We start from the raw sequence: 17,641 nt of genomic DNA, 5'->3' as shown, positions 1-17,641 counted from the left end.
ACCTCTCTACTTCAATTTCCTTCATTCACAAAGTGCAGATAATAACAACTCCTGTCTCAGTGGGGACCAGAGTGGATGAATGTGACAATGTAAGTGAAGTCTTTATTGAACGGTGAACATTCAATTAACATTACCTCTGCTTCTCAACCTTCACCTATGATGCAAATGGTGGCTACAAGCGTCACGGTACCTGTTTCCCATAAGAATTAATCAGCCTTTCTGCTCTGAACCCTCCCCACCCAACACAGTCTCCTAGTAAGTGAACTACGTTATTCCATGTCAAACATTCCAGCTGAGCCCCTTCTCTGTGACCCTCCAAGGAAGGAGAGGATAAGGCTAAACCCAGAAATGTGTCCTGATGCACCTTGAGGACATGATGCTACGTGAAATAAAGCAGGCGCAGAAAGACAAATCCTGCATGACTCCACCTCTCTGAGATATCAAAATGGTCAACTTCATACAGACAAGCGTAAAATGGTTGCAGGAGCTGCAGGAAGGCAGAGGTCAGGAGTTGTTGTCCAATGGTTAAAATTTTTCAGTTATGTAAGATGAAAAAAATTCTAGAGATTGACAGTGCAATGTTGTGCCTATAGTTGGGAACTATACACTTAAAATTTTGACAAAAGGGTAAATCTCATGTGTTTTTTACCATTAAAAAAAAAGGTGTCTTGATCCCTGGCCTCACTCAGTGAGTTAAGGATCCGGCTTTGCCGTGAGCTGTGGTGTAGGTCATAGATGTGGCTCAGATCTAGCGTTGCTGTGGCTGTGGTGTAGGCCGGCAGCTGTAGCTCTGATTAGACCCCTAGCCTGGGAACTTCCATATGCTGCTAGTGTGGCCCTAAAAGACAAAAAGACCAAAAAAAAAAAAAAAGGTATCCTGAGATCGAACCCACAGCCTCATCGTTCCTAGTTGCATTTGTTTTCACTGAGCCACAACGGGAACTCCCTACTCTGTTTGTTTTTATAAATCCCTAAGAAAAGAGACCCAAAAGATACTTTCAAAACTTACATTAGAGTTAGATGTTATCTGACGCTTTGAGCCAGGTTTTCCCAATCTGTCAGCTGCTGTCTGTTAGAGAAATTTTATGCCCAGAAGCAGTCGGGGCACACAATAATTCAAAAGTGTGACTTCCAGGAACACCCACTTCACACAATACCAGCATCAACATCCAAACTCCTAAGCTGTAAAATACAAGGATAACGGCCGCAATAGAAGGAGGATTTTGAAGGGGCTGTGATTTCAGCAATTTCAAAGCTGTGTTATTTAATTGCATAATACTCTTGTCTTTTCTCAAACATTAATTTCTCAGATTAAGGAGGAGCAACTAAATTCGTGTTGTGGGATCTGGGAAGAAAATAATATGTGTTTCTCCTAAATAGAAATAGTGACACTATGGGCTATTATAAAAATAAAAAGGGATGACAAGGAATAACGGTCTCAGGAATTGGAAATGCATAGCAGAATGATTCAAGTTTGTGTCATGCATGCTGTCATTTCTAATCATACACAGATAAGACTTCTCATAGGGAAAAAAAGAACAAGAAAAAAAAAGCCTATGAGCATATAGGCTCACAATTTCAGTCCTGAATTTAGTCAGGGACTATCTTCATTAGCCTCACAAAATTAGGGAGAAACAGACACATCCTTCAAACAAAGATCATGCTGATTAAACAACACTTAAAACAGGAAGCAGTCAGGGAGCGATGGATTTTAAGTCAACCAATTCAAGCCCAGTCTTTTAAGGCTATTTCTTTTTCCTTGAATAATAACATAAATGTGAAAAATGAGAACCAAAAACCTTACAGACTTTGAACCTCTTCATTAAAATACAGATATCCTGTGAAATTTTTCAAAATTCTTCCTAATATTGGACTTTTTAGTGTTTATCATGAAATGCATTTCTTAGCCGACATAATTTTTGTTTGTTTGTTTGTTTTTACTGGACGTTCATTTCTAAGGCAGTTAGAAAATAGAAATTTACAAGTAAAAATATTTTTAACATAAAAACCTAAAATAAAATTCTTGCAAATGCAAGATCCGCATTCTTGATAGGTTTTAAAATAGATATGTACATGTAGGTCCCCATCAAGCACTTAATAAAAGATGACTTCTCAAGGCAATTTGCAAACTATGGTTTCATCTAGATATATGTCAGTGTAAATCAGGAACCTTCAGTTCACCGTTTTTCTAAACAAGTATGCCATAATCTTTGCTAGCTCTGTTTCCGTGAGGCCATCATAAATCTACCGCCCTGGACTGTCTCCTCGGCACGCAGTCACAGATTCAAATACTTGAAAGTATAGTGAACTACACCTTCAGCAAGTCTATATAAGAGTTAGTAATCTCCTTCACCTGTGGGGCATATTTTATAACAAAAAAAATCTTAATAGAAATGCACCATTGTGCTTAAAATCTACCCTATTATTATCACACTTGATTGAAAGCTACCTTTTCCATCAGCCTGGAAACATGAAATAGGAAAGGACACTTCTTTTAATGTACATGTACGTAAATGGTTTGCATACAGTGTCCACCAAATTAGCCTGGGTGGACTTTGGTGGATTGAATGCAAACACAGACTCAACTGGCATAAAACATTTTTCTCAATTTGTCATTGCTGGTATTTAATTTGCTTTGATCTAAAACTGCTGATATTATCCAAGTGGAAGGAACAACTAAGATTCATTATTTTAGATTTATTTCTAATACTGAAGATGTCTGCTCAAAAAAAAAAAGAAAAAATGTGTGAAATTATTTAATTTTCGATTTTCAAGCTTAAAATGGCATATTAAAATCAGGGAAAAAATGTTTAAACCTTTCCCTTTTCTGGAATTAGAGTTTATAGTTTTGTATTTATTGAATGCATTCATAGGCTCCCTCAGGATGTGAAATGTATGGAAATATATGTGCATTGCTAAAGAAAGAACTAAATTTATTCTTTCCCCACATCATGCTCTTCTTTGCAGTAGAGGTTTTTAATTCAATACAGAGCTAGAATGAGATGGAGCCAATTTCCTGGTCTATATGTGTGACAAATGCTAAAAGTGGCACAAGATTAACAAATTAGTTGAAGTATAGATCTTAAAAGATTTTTTTTCTGTGTCTCTAAATCAAAATTCATACTTTATTTGAAAGGAAGCCTTCTTTAGAATTCAAGAATGACTGAGGATGTTTTATTTCCCTGTATTTAAGATAAAAAGAGAGGATATATGAACAACATACCAGCAATTTTTTCAAAAGCAAATTTTATTTGTGGAGAAGCTTACAAGGATGATCTATTTGGAATATGAAATTATTTTCATCACAATATAGTGACTTGCATTAATAACTCCAGTGTGTGATTTGTTTAAAAATTGAACATTGTTTTCAAAATAATTACCCCTAAAATAAAAGCACAAAATAAATAATAGGAGTAAAATTTATTTATTTCTGTATTTTTAGGGATAAAAATGATGTTTAAAATGTGAAGTCCCAGATAAATATACTTGCTTTGCTAATAGAATTTCCTATATATATATATATTTATTTTAAGAAAAAACTATCAAAGCTTGGCTGTTTTACCTAACTTCAGAATCACATGCTTGATGTATATCTCACACCAGACAATAAAAACATCTGTGACAATAAAAGCATGGAACAGTTGTGGAATTGTTTAATTTAGGAGAAAATGGCTATGTTTGATAATCATATGTGCATGAATGTATTTTTCCTCTTTGCTGTGAAAGTTATGAATGGTGGGGGGGGGGGTTGTTTGTTTTTTTTTAAGGAATCAACTTATAACATAAAAGGGGTTTTCAAAAAGGAATTCTGAAATACGTGTTTTGGATTTAGCTTCCTCATTCAGGTTTAAAGCCTGGTCATAGTCCACCTGTTTTGCTTGGGCTTACATTATATAAAAATGCAGCTTTTAAAAGCAAGCACAATCTTACTTGTTGTACCCAAACATGATAACATGCTTAAAATTCAAGAAGAGTTCTATGCAGGTTGTACGTCCCAGTCACCCAATCTCCTTTCACATTTCTGTTCATGTTGACAGACTATGTCATAATACATCAACAGAAAGATCAGCACAGAAGAACAAAATTTCATCGCCTGACAGCAAGAGGAAAACTGATTTTCTGTATTAAATTAGTAAAAATATACCATTACCTCACTTCCAATAAGTCTACTACCTTGAAAAAAATAAGGCGTCTGCCATAATCACAAGTATATGCAAAGGCAATTAGGTTTGTTTATTTCTTTGGTATCACCCTTTGACTGACAGCCTATTTTCATTTTATCTTTTATATGTTATTTTATCTGCTATATCTTGGAAACATTTTTAAAAACTGCAATATCTTCCTGAAACGTGGAGTATCATATATGTAAAAATGTGTATCTGCCAATTGTTTGGAAAACAGCCTCATCCTGAGCAGACACCTACTGACCATTGAAATGGAAATGGGTATTGAAGCTTCCAAGAAAAGTTAGATACCTCTTTCATCTAACATCATGGTCTGTTTGGATTTCAGGAGAAATTTAGCAATACCTGTAAAAATAATGTCTTTTGCAGCCCAGGGCATCATCTGCCACTTAAGCTTTTAATTTTGCCCCTGTTTGAACACCCTACAACATATGCACTTCTCTTTTGTCTATTATCCTAGAGTTGTGCTATTCCCAAATATTGACATCATCTACCTTTATCAGCATTAACTGCTCTGAAGCTTCCCAGACTCATGCTCGGCTCTATTTCTTCCTATTGATTATCTTCCTCACTCCAGCAGGTAGCTAGCCAGCGAGGCTGTCCTGAGAAATAGCTTCCAATGACTTTATACGCACAATTTACACGGAATTGTTTAAAGAAGATATTAGCCTCAATACAAATCAGTGAACCTCATTTAGTCAATACTGCACAATTCTGCTGTTGGCACCCTGTCACATGTTATCCTTATGGTCAGCTGCTGCACCCAATCTCCACATTAGCCAAGTATTTAGTTTCATATTAAAATGGAGCCGGCTTTTTCTTTTTTTCTGCTTTTGCTTTTCCTTTTTGAAATCTTTTCAGTATACTTTTTACATCACCTCACTGAGCCATGTGACAGTAATATATTTTGAAATATAAAAACCTGAGATTAAATGTTTGATTTTTGACAGTGTTCTTAAATATAATAAATTCAAAAGGAAATACTGTTAAGTTAAAATGGAGTGTTTTTCATTAAGTCCAATCAAATGGTAGACAACAAAGGATCTTTTATTTGAGAATATGAAGTGAAAATGAAAACCAGAAAACCTTTACTAAGAAAAGGTCCAGCTAAATTATGTTGGAAGGAGGTCTCCAGATTGAGCTTGGGTGTTTCTTTTGCTATAAGTGAATTAAACTAAGATATGTTATGAAGAAATATTTTACAAAGAAGCAAAACTTAATGCTTTGTGGAGATGAAAATAAGGTCTAAGGACAGTTGACTTTGAAAATAATTCGAAAGAAAGATCACATATGAAAAAAATTGCCACAGCATCTGATCTTTTCTTATAATCATAACAGGGAAATGTTTGGGGGAAAGTAATGCTAGTCCCTTCTTTTGCTGCCATGGCAATGCTGTAAAATTCTAGAAGGGGTGTTTACATTTCAGAATTACCCCTCCTTCAACTACTGCTTTATGATAGTTAATGAGATGATATCCAAATGTTGAAAATGGGAAAATTCAAATGAAAATCTAAATGTGAAATACAATATAATGAAATAACTAGGCAACATAATACTACTCTGAATGTTTGTGCAAATATTGCAAAATGAACTGCAATACATTAAAATTCTTCAGTGGTTGTGTAATACATAAGTGAAGGTTTACATATAAAACTTTAGCTATCAAAAAAGGGATCTTTATCTCATATTATCCTAAATCTTTTACTTGAAAACATCACTAACAGCTTAGAGTGCATTCTGAAAAGTTGTCATTAAATCTATTTGCATATCTCTTTGTAAACTGAAGTTCAAGTTAAGAATAGAGCATGCTGATCAAAATAGTCTATTTATTATAAAATGCACCCTTTAGCTTTAGTGGCTGAGTGGCAGAAAGCTTTGGAGAATATGAATGGTAGAGAAAATAATAATTTCAGTTTTAGAGATTTTTAAAGGATTGCTTATCTTTTTTGTAAGTAAAAAGTACGAGTTGAACACAATGACAATTTTAAATGAGTTATAGGAATAATAGCAGCATTTGGAACATTAATATAGAAAGAATTCAAACAAAATTACATAGCAAATTATTGTAAATATTTCAAATTTTTTCCTTTTTTACTATAAAATGCTAAAGGTGATTTCTGATGACCTTTGCTTTCATTTCTTTTCTCTTTAAATATCACTAGTTGGGAGCTGGAGCCCTGAAGCTCAGGTAGAAAAGACACACTAAAAGATGGCCAGTCTATCCTGATCGTACATCTTCTCACACATTTATTGCAAACTGACACTCATATAACAGCTTTTTTTTTTTTTTTTTTTCAATCACAAAGATTCGACAAAGAACAATTCCAGTACCAAGGGAAAATCATACCTCGGGAAAGAAATGCCATAACTACATATTCAGGCTGCATAAATGCCAGCATGTTAAGGATAATTGTAATATGTATGTGAGACAGCATTTTACCATTGAAAGTCGATAATCTAAACTTGAGATTATTTAAGTGTAATTGTCTACATATATGCAGGTATTGTGGATTATATGTAATGCACAAATATATAAATCCCAGCCCAAGGTGAAATGCACAAGCATTATTAGTCTTTTTCAGTTGAAAAAATTCTTTGAGGAATACATATTTATATATTAAATGCATCTCTACCAACTAAATTATGAGTTTCATTTAGTCCATTTATCATATGATATTCTAACATTAAATAAAATTGTCTACTTTATATAGTCACTTAAACACAGGAACATCTCAATGAAGCAAACATAAGCACAAACAATGCACACAAATTAAGGTAGATTTTCCAAACCAACAGCAAAAAAATAGTCTGTTAAACATTCCTAGTAAGTAGAGATGTGGACATTTCCCCCCCAATTTTTTAAATTAACCTTAATGCTTTAAATGTAAGTGAATGCTGTTTTCAAATAATGTCAAAACAGAAAATTCTCTACCAGTGACTCCGGAGTAACTTTCAAAAGAAACTAATTTTTAAAGTAGTTTTGATTAAATTTCTAAAGTATAAAGGAAAATTGTTTTTATTTGCCCATATCTAGGGGAAAATTTTTATAAATCATATTTATGATGCATATTAAAGATTAATGTTTAAGGTATAGTGACCACCTGCCTAGATTATCAAGATGATGCCAAAAATCATGTATATCATGTCATTGAATTAGTTTTAGTAGCAAAAAGTGTTATAGCGAGTCAAGATATTTCAAATCCATCTCTTTTCCATAAATATTCTGACTAGTATAACCTAGGCTCAAAGAATATTATACACCAAACATTAACTTCAAAAGAAATAATATTGAATTCTATGGGATATTCTCCTTTCTAAAAGTATAAATTTATCCAAACTAAGCATACACACACACACACACACACACACATATTTCGTGAGGAGAAATTTTTACCATTAAATTGAAAATGGAGCCATTAAGGTGATTATTACACTGTCATCTATAGAACTGTGTAGCTTTTAAAATATGCAAGCATTTCATTTAATCCTCATGTTCACGTTTAACAATATATTAATAAATATTGTCACTGATTTTAGTAAAAAGTAAAAAATTTAAAATATCATCTGACACATGTATCTATCCAAATTCTAAAACAACTTAATTTACTCCAGAATGTAAAATCAAACTAACTAGCAAAATGGGTATTTAATAATCTCTTCATTTGATAGAAAATTATGTGTAAATCAAGTATAGTATTTAGAGAAATTAATATTAGCCTTCTTATACACAGAGAGTACATTTGTGCACCGACTACCATCTGTATAACTTCAGATATATCATATATATATATATATATATATCTTGTCAATCTATGTATTTTGTTCAGAGAAGGAAAGCATCCTCGTAATCTAGAGTAAAGCAGTAAATGAGTGTAGGGGTGTGTGTGTGTGTGTGTGTGTAGAGACAGAGGAAAAAAAATTGGTAGTTCAACAGAAAGGTATTAAAAGTAAAATATTAAGATGTTTGAAAATGAATATGAAGGTATCATGCTCTATAAAGAAATATCATTGATAATTTTTTCTCTCTCCTCCTCTCTCTCTTTTCTGTATGTGTGTCTGTTCGGCTTCTACTAAGAAAATGAAGATTTGGGATGGAAGTAAAAGACAACTATTGGAAATTTCAAATAAGGTATTTTGGTTAAAATTACTAAATTCAAATGTAAATCCAATTGGGTTTTCTTTTCTGAAATATGAAATAAGGAACCTATAAAATGGGTACAAGAATCGCAGCCTATTTTGCACATTCTGTTAAAAATGTTCCCATGTAAATATTTGTATCATTAGTACTTTATAAAATTATAAAATATTCTAAGGGAGTGTATTAAAACAGCATGAGGTAAACCTGAGAGGGTCGTCTTTGTAGCATAAAGATCAACACTCTAAGACAAAGACAAAATTCCTTATTTGATTCAGCCATAATGTTTTCAAATCTCCTGGCTTAATGGTTTTTTATGTATATCTATTTGTTGGCTTTTCAAATTTGTCATTTATTTTTCAGTATTGTAGGGCTGAAAAGGAAAGGATATCAGGCAGTATAACAAGAATTTGCATGGCTAATATAGTAATACTTAATGTATTGACCACCTTTAAGATTATGCATTTAAATAGTTATAACCTCAGTAATGTCAATGCTGCAAGACCCAGATGATACCATATTAAACGCCTTCAACAGAGAAGAGCCTCTCCTAGCAAGTATCATTTACTAGCACCTGGCTACCTAGATTCCTGAGGTGTTTTTGTCTAAAAACATATTTCCATCTAAAAGGAATCCAATTTAACTATAAAGGTAGCAGTATTGTTTGTCATGAAGTTGACAAAAAGTAGTGGACAAAAAGTTACCTGTAACTCTCAAGAGGGCATATTCATCCCTAGTTCCTTGATAATTAATGCGAATAAAACTATACCCTGGTTGCCCCCCTTCAAGATGGTACACTAACGATACAGTGGAATCAGAGCAAGTTATGGGGGTGAGGAGGATAGAAGGGGATGGAGAAAGGAATACCTTTTTCTTGGCTCCACAAAGGGTTGAGGGCCTAATTATTTTTAAGTATAATCCGACCAACCTCTTCTCATGCTTAGCTGCACTGAGTGACACTATTTGTGATGCCCAGTGTGCTGAAACTGAGCAGGTTGCTGTCAGTTTAAAAATGACTATAATAAAAGTGACCATGAAGATGGATCTTGTGATTTTGCGTTTCTAATCAGTCATCTGTGAAGAACACTTTTGCTTTGATTCAGCAGACTGGTGACAGCCATGATTGATAGTGCACGAGGATGAAAAAAAGGTTATTAACTGTCTTCCTATTAAGCTCAATGTATTACCCCTCTAGGTGCATCTCATACTTTAAGTTAAAGTACTTACTCAGGTAAGGTCAAGAATGAACTCTATGGAGATGGTATCCATTTCTGCTGAAAAGGAGCAAGGCATCTTTGCATTGATTTCTTTTTTTTATTTAGCACTGAAACTACATTTAATTCCACTGTTTTAATCATTAGCTATAAAGAGAAATTGCCCCCTTCTAACAGTATCCACGGTGAAAACACTAAAATTGTAGAAAATGGCTCTAAATGTAAAGATTTGAATGTACACCTGACTTGCTAGCAACATGTGTGTGGAATGTATGTAAATCTGTATGTAAATCTGTATGTAAACAGATGGTCATATACTGTATAATCCGAGGGTATTTTTAAGGGTAGACATTAAATTGACTTATGATTAAAAAAATGAATATCTATATAGCATATGGCAAAATTGTTTAATTTTCGATACCTTATACCTGGCAAAGAAAAAAATGATAAAAAAAAAAAATAACCATGTCTAAGAAACTCAGAGAGTCTAACAGAATATCTAGAGATTTGTTTTCATTTAAGTGTATTAATTTATCTCACTTTATTTTTTTAAGTTAAAAATACTACATATAGATAAACATTTGAATGTCAGTATCTCTTCATGTCTTTGGCTAGCATATATACATACACCCATATAGAAATACTATTATATAGAACCTCAGGAAATTATAGTTTTCCACCGAGAAGGTACCATTCATGAAATGAAATAATAAAATTTTAAATGTTATCATATTTCCTCTATTCATTTATTCTTACTGAAGACAAAAAGTACTAACAGATATCTGCACACTTCAGTTAACTTCTCTTTAAGAAGATTTTAAATTTACAAGTTTGTTTCTGGGAGATTAAATATAGGCATTTTAATTTAAAATCATGGTATAATGTTCCTTCTTACATTTCCCATTGTAAACATTCAGTACCTGTCAAACGTAATGTGAATTAGGCAGAAGATATTTAAGGATATCAATAACTTGGCATTGAGATAACCATTTAAACTACAACCAAATTTCAGCTCTGTGTGCCTGGCTGTTCCTCACTGAACAATTCTGCGGAGTGGCACAGAATAAGAAAATGTTACCAGAATGTTATTAGAGTTTCAGTGCAGGGAAAATCGTATTATGACCAAAAGTTTTCTCTAGTATATCATGACCTGTTTCTCCAATGTCAGTTATTATACCCATTTTGGATCTGTAATAAATTATATTTTGAAAATGTACTGTTTTAATACTAGGATCCATCAGCAATGAAATATAGAGAGAGTGAGGAAATGAAGTTCAAGATTTCATTGAATTTCTCTCTAGAGCCACAAAAATTGGCTCTCGGTCCTACTTTGCCTAACATTGCAATTGCTGTTTTAAGAAACCTTTCCAATTCTCTAGGATTTTATGCATGCCAAGGATGATTTAAATACTTACACACTGAGAGCCTAAGAATGTTAAAATGTTAGATCAATATGAAAGTTGTTTATTTAGTGAATTGTGTTTATGTGGAGTGGATTAAGGGTAGATTTTAGAATTCATACAAGATTTCCTCAGTATGACACATTAACTTCATTAAGTGGATTTCTCTTCCTGTCCTATACAACTTCAACAAACTTGTGTTCTGAAATTTAGAAATCAATGATGAGATAAGTAATAGAGGGGCTTATATGGTCAAGGGTAGTGTATTGTACAAATATTTGTCAAAGTTTTCCCTATGGAGTTAGAATCTAATGAGAAATAACATGTCGTGTGTTTCTCAAAAACACTGAGTGCTTTTAAAATCAAAAAGGAAAAATGCAGTTTCAGTCTATCTCATGTTAATTCACAAGATGTTCTGAAATATTAGTGAAAGTCTTGTCTTCTTCCATCTGGCTAAACTTGAGAGTTCCTTAAGGAAAATGAGGAAATATAAATGGCCAGGTAGGCCCAAGAGGAACACGCAGATTTGCCAGTTACCCATTTCCTAGTCTCCTGTTTCTTTTCTAGAGAATCAAGATCTAGAACACACATTACACGTAGCACACACTTTAGGAAAGAACAAGGCAAAGGCTGTTTCAGGTAAAGTTTAGGTTATTTCCAGGCAGTCAATTAGCATATTGACTGAACATGATGTTGAACCTTTTTTTTTTTTTTTTTTCAGAATCCAACACTTAGCAGACAGTAAAAGTGCCATGGTTTCTTTGATCCTTTTGGAACTCCAGAGCAGAATGTTTCATTACTTTTGTTCAAGCACGTGATAGAAGAACTGGTGAAGAAAACCCCCACACCTTTGTGCAAACCACTTAAATTTAGTTCTGAGGCTGCCTAGTGTGGTTTGGTTTCGTGGAATATTGGGGCACAGGGCATCTTTAGTTTACAATATCTAGGCTTCGATGACTTTTAGCTTGAAACTCTTCCGAAGCTCTTCCAATCTTACATGCGTCCCTCCTCTTCTTCTTCCTCCTCCTCCTCTAGACCTACTAGGGGACTTGGGGTAGGGGTATGAACCGAGTGGTGCACATCTGTGTAGCTAGACCGTGGAGGCTGACAGCTGCTCTCCACTCCCAGACCATATACCTGAGCGCAGTGGCCACTCTGCTCTTCTGCCCAGCCCACTCCTGCCTGCATTGTTGCTGCTGTCACACCAGCCGGCGATTTGATAGGCTTGTGGGGTTGCCATGGTGTTGACTTCTTGCCTCTGAGGAGCTGCCCAATGACTGGAGGTCTGGGATTAAAGCGGGAAGAGGCAGCGGCCACAGCGAATTTCAGCGGCAGCTGCAGCAGCAAGAAACAAGAAACAAGAGGACGAGGTCTTTAGACTGCGCTCCGCTCTCGAAGCCAGGGCTGCTGAGAAGGGGAGACGAGGAAAGGGGAACAGCTTGAACTCGAAGGCAGAAGATGCGATTGAGGGGTTTGAGACTCGCCCAGAAACAATTCAGAAGCAGTCTGCACGTGCAGACAGGAAAACTTGTCCAGAATTCGTTACTTTTCACACAAGACATTACTGGGGCGGGTGGTGGGACTGGGGTGTTAAAAGGGACTTCAGTGGGTGATACACTTTCTCCCCAACCCCCACCCATCATTTGGGCAACGAAGTAATTTAACAAATAAAGAGGCGCTGTACGGAGAACTTTAAATCAGGGAAACGAACTTATTCCGAGAAGAGAAAGTGCAATTAGACGGCAACTAACTAAATGACAAGAGTTGCCCCGGCGGGCGGCCGCCTGGGCGGTGCGGGTAGGGGGAGCCTGCGAGTGCGTGTGCGACGCACAACCCCAGAAGAGAACCGTAAACTAGGAAATGAAAGAGAAAGGAACCGCTTCTGTTATAAATTAGTAGGTAGGTGAAGGTTACGCAAAGAAGAAAAGGGAAAGTAAAGCTGTTAAAAGAATAGAATAAACCCCCTGGGAGTTGAACTCGAAATCTCCCCCCCCCCCAAACTCTCCAATCCAAGGGGAGGAGGAGGAGAAAAAGAGTGCATTCTGGTGTGATGAGAACTCTCTGGAATGTCTGGAGGAGAGGATAGGAGTGAGAGGGTAAGAAGACCCGGGTGCTAAATAAATGGCAGAGAGAGAAATGGGGGCGGGGCGGGGTAGGAAGGAAATAGTCGGCGATTCACTGAAGGGAAGAGGAGATGCAGCAGGGATTACAGGAGAAGGAAGAGAAGTGCAGAAGTTCAGACCTGTAGCCTAGAGGAAGGAGGGACCGGCTAGAGTCAGTAAGAGGGAAGGCGGAAAAAGGTGTGTGCTGCAGAGGGAGGGCGTGGGAAGGCCACCGCTGTCAACTGGAGGGAGCGACTACTAGGACAGAGGGCAAAAAGGGCAGAGCATTGTAACGACTCGGGCGGTGGCGCGAGCACCGCGGGGCAGCACCGGCGAACTGGAGCCAGGTGCCGCGCAGCCCGAGCCAGGCTCCGAGCGACGCTGGGACTTTGCTGGCCAGAAGAAGAGCTGCTTGCTCAGCCTGCCGGAGTCACGATCCACCGCGAGTCCCAAACACATGCCTCACTAACTACTTTACAGCCACTTTCATTGATTTTCTTTAACAAATAAACATAATACCCGTTACAGCAACACTTCCCCATGCTGCAGCTAGAATGCCAGAACCTCTGAGGGTTGCATTTCTCCGGATTGCAGTTTTCATATCTCCAAATAAATTGTTTTCCTTCGCTTAAAGGATCAAATGTGCGATTACATTCAGGTTTGGGGAGTCTGGTCTTCGACCCTCTCTATGTTCTGGGAGTCACCTTTTAGAATAAGTAGAAGACAGGTTCAGACACAAGTTTGTAAACCTGGTAGGGTTCACTGACATTTGCATATTAATTTTTACTAATAAGAAGTAACTCAATTTGGAAGGAAGACGCCGGCAATTAAATTGATTCCCTTGCTCCTGCAGGCAAATTAACACTAGTCCGACAGCCACACCTAAGCTGCTTCCCTAGAGTTGTCTCTTAAAAATATTTCCCTTAAAAATATTTATTTAAAAGTAGCCCCCCTTCAAGAGCGGTTTCTGCTTGAGGTTCTTCCATACATGTCAAAGGGTTGTTGAATTATTCATTATTGTAATTACTATCATCATTGTCATTATCCCTTTCCATGTGGAAATAATTTTATTATCGTAATTTGATATCTGAAGAATTTCCTGTTAGTCGTTTGATAATCATTTTTTTCTGCTGAAAAGAAAAGTTTTGTTTATAAATGAGATAGAGAAAATGTTTTAAATGCTTTGATGTTTGCTATAGATTTCCGTTTATCTAATCGATCGGAATGCCAATAAAATCGATTAAAGGTTTAGTGTTTTACAAACAACCATTTTGTGCTTTTTGATTTTACGTTCAGAATGATTTTAATAAAGCTAATGCTTTCCTTTAACACTCTCCCTTTAAAAACCCAAACCTTTATCGTTTTTTCTTTTATTATTAGAAATTGCCACTTAAAGTTCTTCTAATAGGAAAATTTAAAAATATATATAAGCAATGCCACAGTGGTTTAAATTCCATTCTCTTGTTGCTCAAGGTATTTAAATAAAGCCCTTTAAAATCTTGGTGAATTATATGCGATCATTCAGTGATTGCGGAATATTAAATTAAACTTAGATAAATCCGCATTGAAGGAGGCAGCACCCAATCCTGAATTTATTTCCCATTTTCTCTAACAGCATCACTGCGCTCCTCTCTTTGCAATGACAATGTGCCAAATCTGGGCATTTTGAAAACATTTTCCATATGCTTTAACAGGGGACTGATAGACAAAGAAGAAAAGGAGATGATCTTTTTGCTCTGAGGTATATTTTCTTTAACCTATTTATCTTAGACTTTCATTGATAACCATTTTAAAGCAAAAGTTTGAAAATCATTTAATTTCTTGTTTTTGCTTTTACCTTTTTTTTGCCTATTTGTAATTTATTCTTGGAATGGATTTTTGGTTACAGTATAAAATAGCTATGATGATGTAAAGCTATCATTTCTGTACCTTGGCAAACAACATTTGTTTCAAAATCTTTGATTTATTTAGTTTGCTAGCTGCCTTTTGTAATTAAAGATGGATTTAATTACACATTTTGTAACTTAGATCAGATGGGCTGTTTGTTTGCTATAGGATTTAATGGTGCTTTTGTGTCTAATATGTAGGGATGTTACATACAGAGGTTGTGGCTTTTCTTCAACTATAAAGATCTGTACTTTTTTTTTGTCTTGGAAATGTGGGTGTTTGGATGAATGTAATGTCCTATTTTAAGATGATTCTATGTGGTGGCTGTAGTGTTATGTATTATCTATACAGGATTTCATTGACTAAATATAGATGTTTTAGGTTTTAAAAGATCACAGTTGTATCTTCTAGTCAATGAAATCACAATTATTTTTCCCTACTTGTCTATCTTTTCCCATCTGTATCATTGTCTCTCAGAGCTCTTCCCCAGATGGAATGTAAAATTTTTGTTGGATGCTCTTGCTGGAAATAGCTCCTTGTGTTTTGAGAAGGATGTGCTTGTGACCCTGAGTGGTGTGAGTGTAACTGTGTGTGGGGGGTGGGGACACTGGTGATGAGGAGTCCTCATTAATTTGCATAAGAGCTGTAGAAGTGCTTGTGAAGTTAGTGAAGTGCTATTGTTTCGGAAGAGACCCGCTTGATTTTGTTTATAAACACTGGGCTGGTTGCCTAGACAGAAAGGAGGTCACAGCGGTGTCTGAGCCCTGACCTGGAAAGGCCAGAGGGCATCTGACTTTTCTCTTTCCCTTCTCCCCTCCCTTAATTCTTCCCTCCTCAGACTCCTTGTAACTCCTCTCTTCTCCCTGTTCCTTACCTTGCCTGTGTCTTAACGTTACATAATGACCTCCTACACACACACACACACACACACACACACACACACACACAAACTGGTCGGAACCTTGAGGGGGCAGGGAGGTAAAGCTGATTTATTTAAGAGTTAAAGCAAAAACTGGACTTAGGTCTAGAAAGGGAGAAATATACAGGGATGCAGAAGTACAGAGATAGAACCCAGGAGCAGGAAGGGGTCATTTTTAAGTTTAAAAAAAAAAAAAAGGAGACTACAAAGGAGAGAAGAACCAGGTTGGGGGATGGGAGAGAATCAGCAAAGGATGGATTTAACTGTCCACAAATACTACACACATACATACACACTCAAAATGCCTCTCCTCTTTGAATGTCATTTCATCTAGTTCACTCTCACCATCAAGAGAGTGTCCATTCTGGATGTTAGGTCATATTTTCATTCCCCTCCCCCCTTATGTTAATTCTCAAGAAATGATACTCCCCCCCCCCCCAGTAATAAGTGGCTCTCCCACACTATTTCTGGAGTTCACTGTAAATATAACATGTTTGTGACACCTTCCCCAATAAGCCTTGCACTCTCCGATTCACTGTCAACTTCGCGTCTGCCCTTTACATCCATACCCCTCCCACCCCCCCTCTCCACTCACAGGAATTGAGAGATATTGGTATCAGGTTTAAGTGTGTTTTGGAAAGGAGTTGCTGAGTTAAACAAAAATGTTAGTTAACAGACTGCCTTTGTTAAATAGCCCCCGGGTGGAGAAGACTCAACAAAAAGAGGGAAGGAGGAGGGGGGTGCTGAGGATCTGAAAGTGTCTGTGGTGATATAAAGGGTTCCTAACGCTGAAATCACTTGTAATACCTCGTTTCAAACTGAGCTCATCTATAGACCCCGGAAGCGCGGTCAAAAGACTGGGAACCTTTTACCCTTGGGCTGGGGTTGGCCTTGAGCTGGGACGTGAGGGAGAGGGAGGTGGGGGTATTTATTAATGAATTGGCGAGGGCAGGGCCGGGGAAGGGGGCGAACAGACAGCTAAAGACTCATTAAACCAACTGTAAAGCCCAGTGTCCGCGGCAGAGATTTGGGAAATAAAATACAGACGCCGAGGAAAAGTCTAGAAGTGGAAATTACCTTTTGTCTCAATGTTAATTACTCCTTGCTTCCAACACTCAACACCTAACCACCTGGTAGCCCTTTCTGGTCCTTGCTCAACTTGGCTCTCAGTGTCAGGGTCCGAGTGCTCTGCAGTGGGCTCGGCTGGCGGGGGCAGCCCTGGAAAGTGCAGGAAAGGGTCTAGGGGAAGTTCTTGGTGCGGCGGGGAAACCTCTGCTCGTTTCACTTTGAAACAGAAAAGCAGCCAAACATTGCGCGGGGGTGGCGGAGGGTTCGCTCAGAGTTTAGGGACCAGCGGGGTAGGGTGTGGGGGGTGCAGGGTCAAAGGTTGACGGCGAGGTGTCCGCAGAGACCCGGGAGGAGCAGCTGGGTTTCCCGGAGCCAGGGGCCGAGGAGGAAGGCGCCAGGGGCCGCGGGACTGCACCGCAGCCGGGTGGAGCCGGGAGGATCGCACCCGCGCCCCGGAGCAGCCCGCGGGCTGGGCTCGGGCTCGCTCGTCTCGCCGCGCCCCTGCCCGCGGCGCCGCGCTCCGCGCCTCCGGGCCCACCCCTCGCAGACCTGCGGCCGCGGCTCCCAGCTCCCCTCCGTGCGCTGGCGCGCTCCAAGGCCGAACCCTGGAGGAAACTCTTGACTCTGTGCTAGTTCCTCTCTGCCCCTTCCCCTCAGCCCATTAACCCCCGACCCTCACCCCAGCTTCTCTTCTTAGGAAAGAGGTGAAAGAGGACGTGAAAGAGATGATTA

The 17,641-nt window shown here is 37.7% G+C and overlaps 1 protein-coding gene across 1 annotated transcript in view; it reads right to left on the bottom strand.

The window, feature by feature from the left end:
- Positions 1 to 11,639: 11,639 nt before the first annotated feature.
- Positions 11,640 to 17,641, bottom strand: part of LOC125128675 (uncharacterized) — a 31,652-nt gene continuing 25,650 nt past the window's right edge. The window contains exon 6 of the mRNA XM_047782861.1: positions 11,640 to 12,268. Coding sequence (XP_047638817.1) covers positions 11,927 to 12,268 — 342 coding nt within the window. The 3' untranslated portion in view covers positions 11,640 to 11,926. The remainder of the gene's footprint in view (positions 12,269 to 17,641) is intronic.

This window comes from Phacochoerus africanus, chromosome 6, assembly GCF_016906955.1.
Source record: "Phacochoerus africanus isolate WHEZ1 chromosome 6, ROS_Pafr_v1, whole genome shotgun sequence".
NCBI classification, from domain to species: Eukaryota; Metazoa; Chordata; class Mammalia; order Artiodactyla; family Suidae; genus Phacochoerus; species Phacochoerus africanus.
The sequence above is the reverse complement of the archived record's forward strand: the minus strand, read 5'-3'. Positions and strand labels throughout refer to the sequence as shown.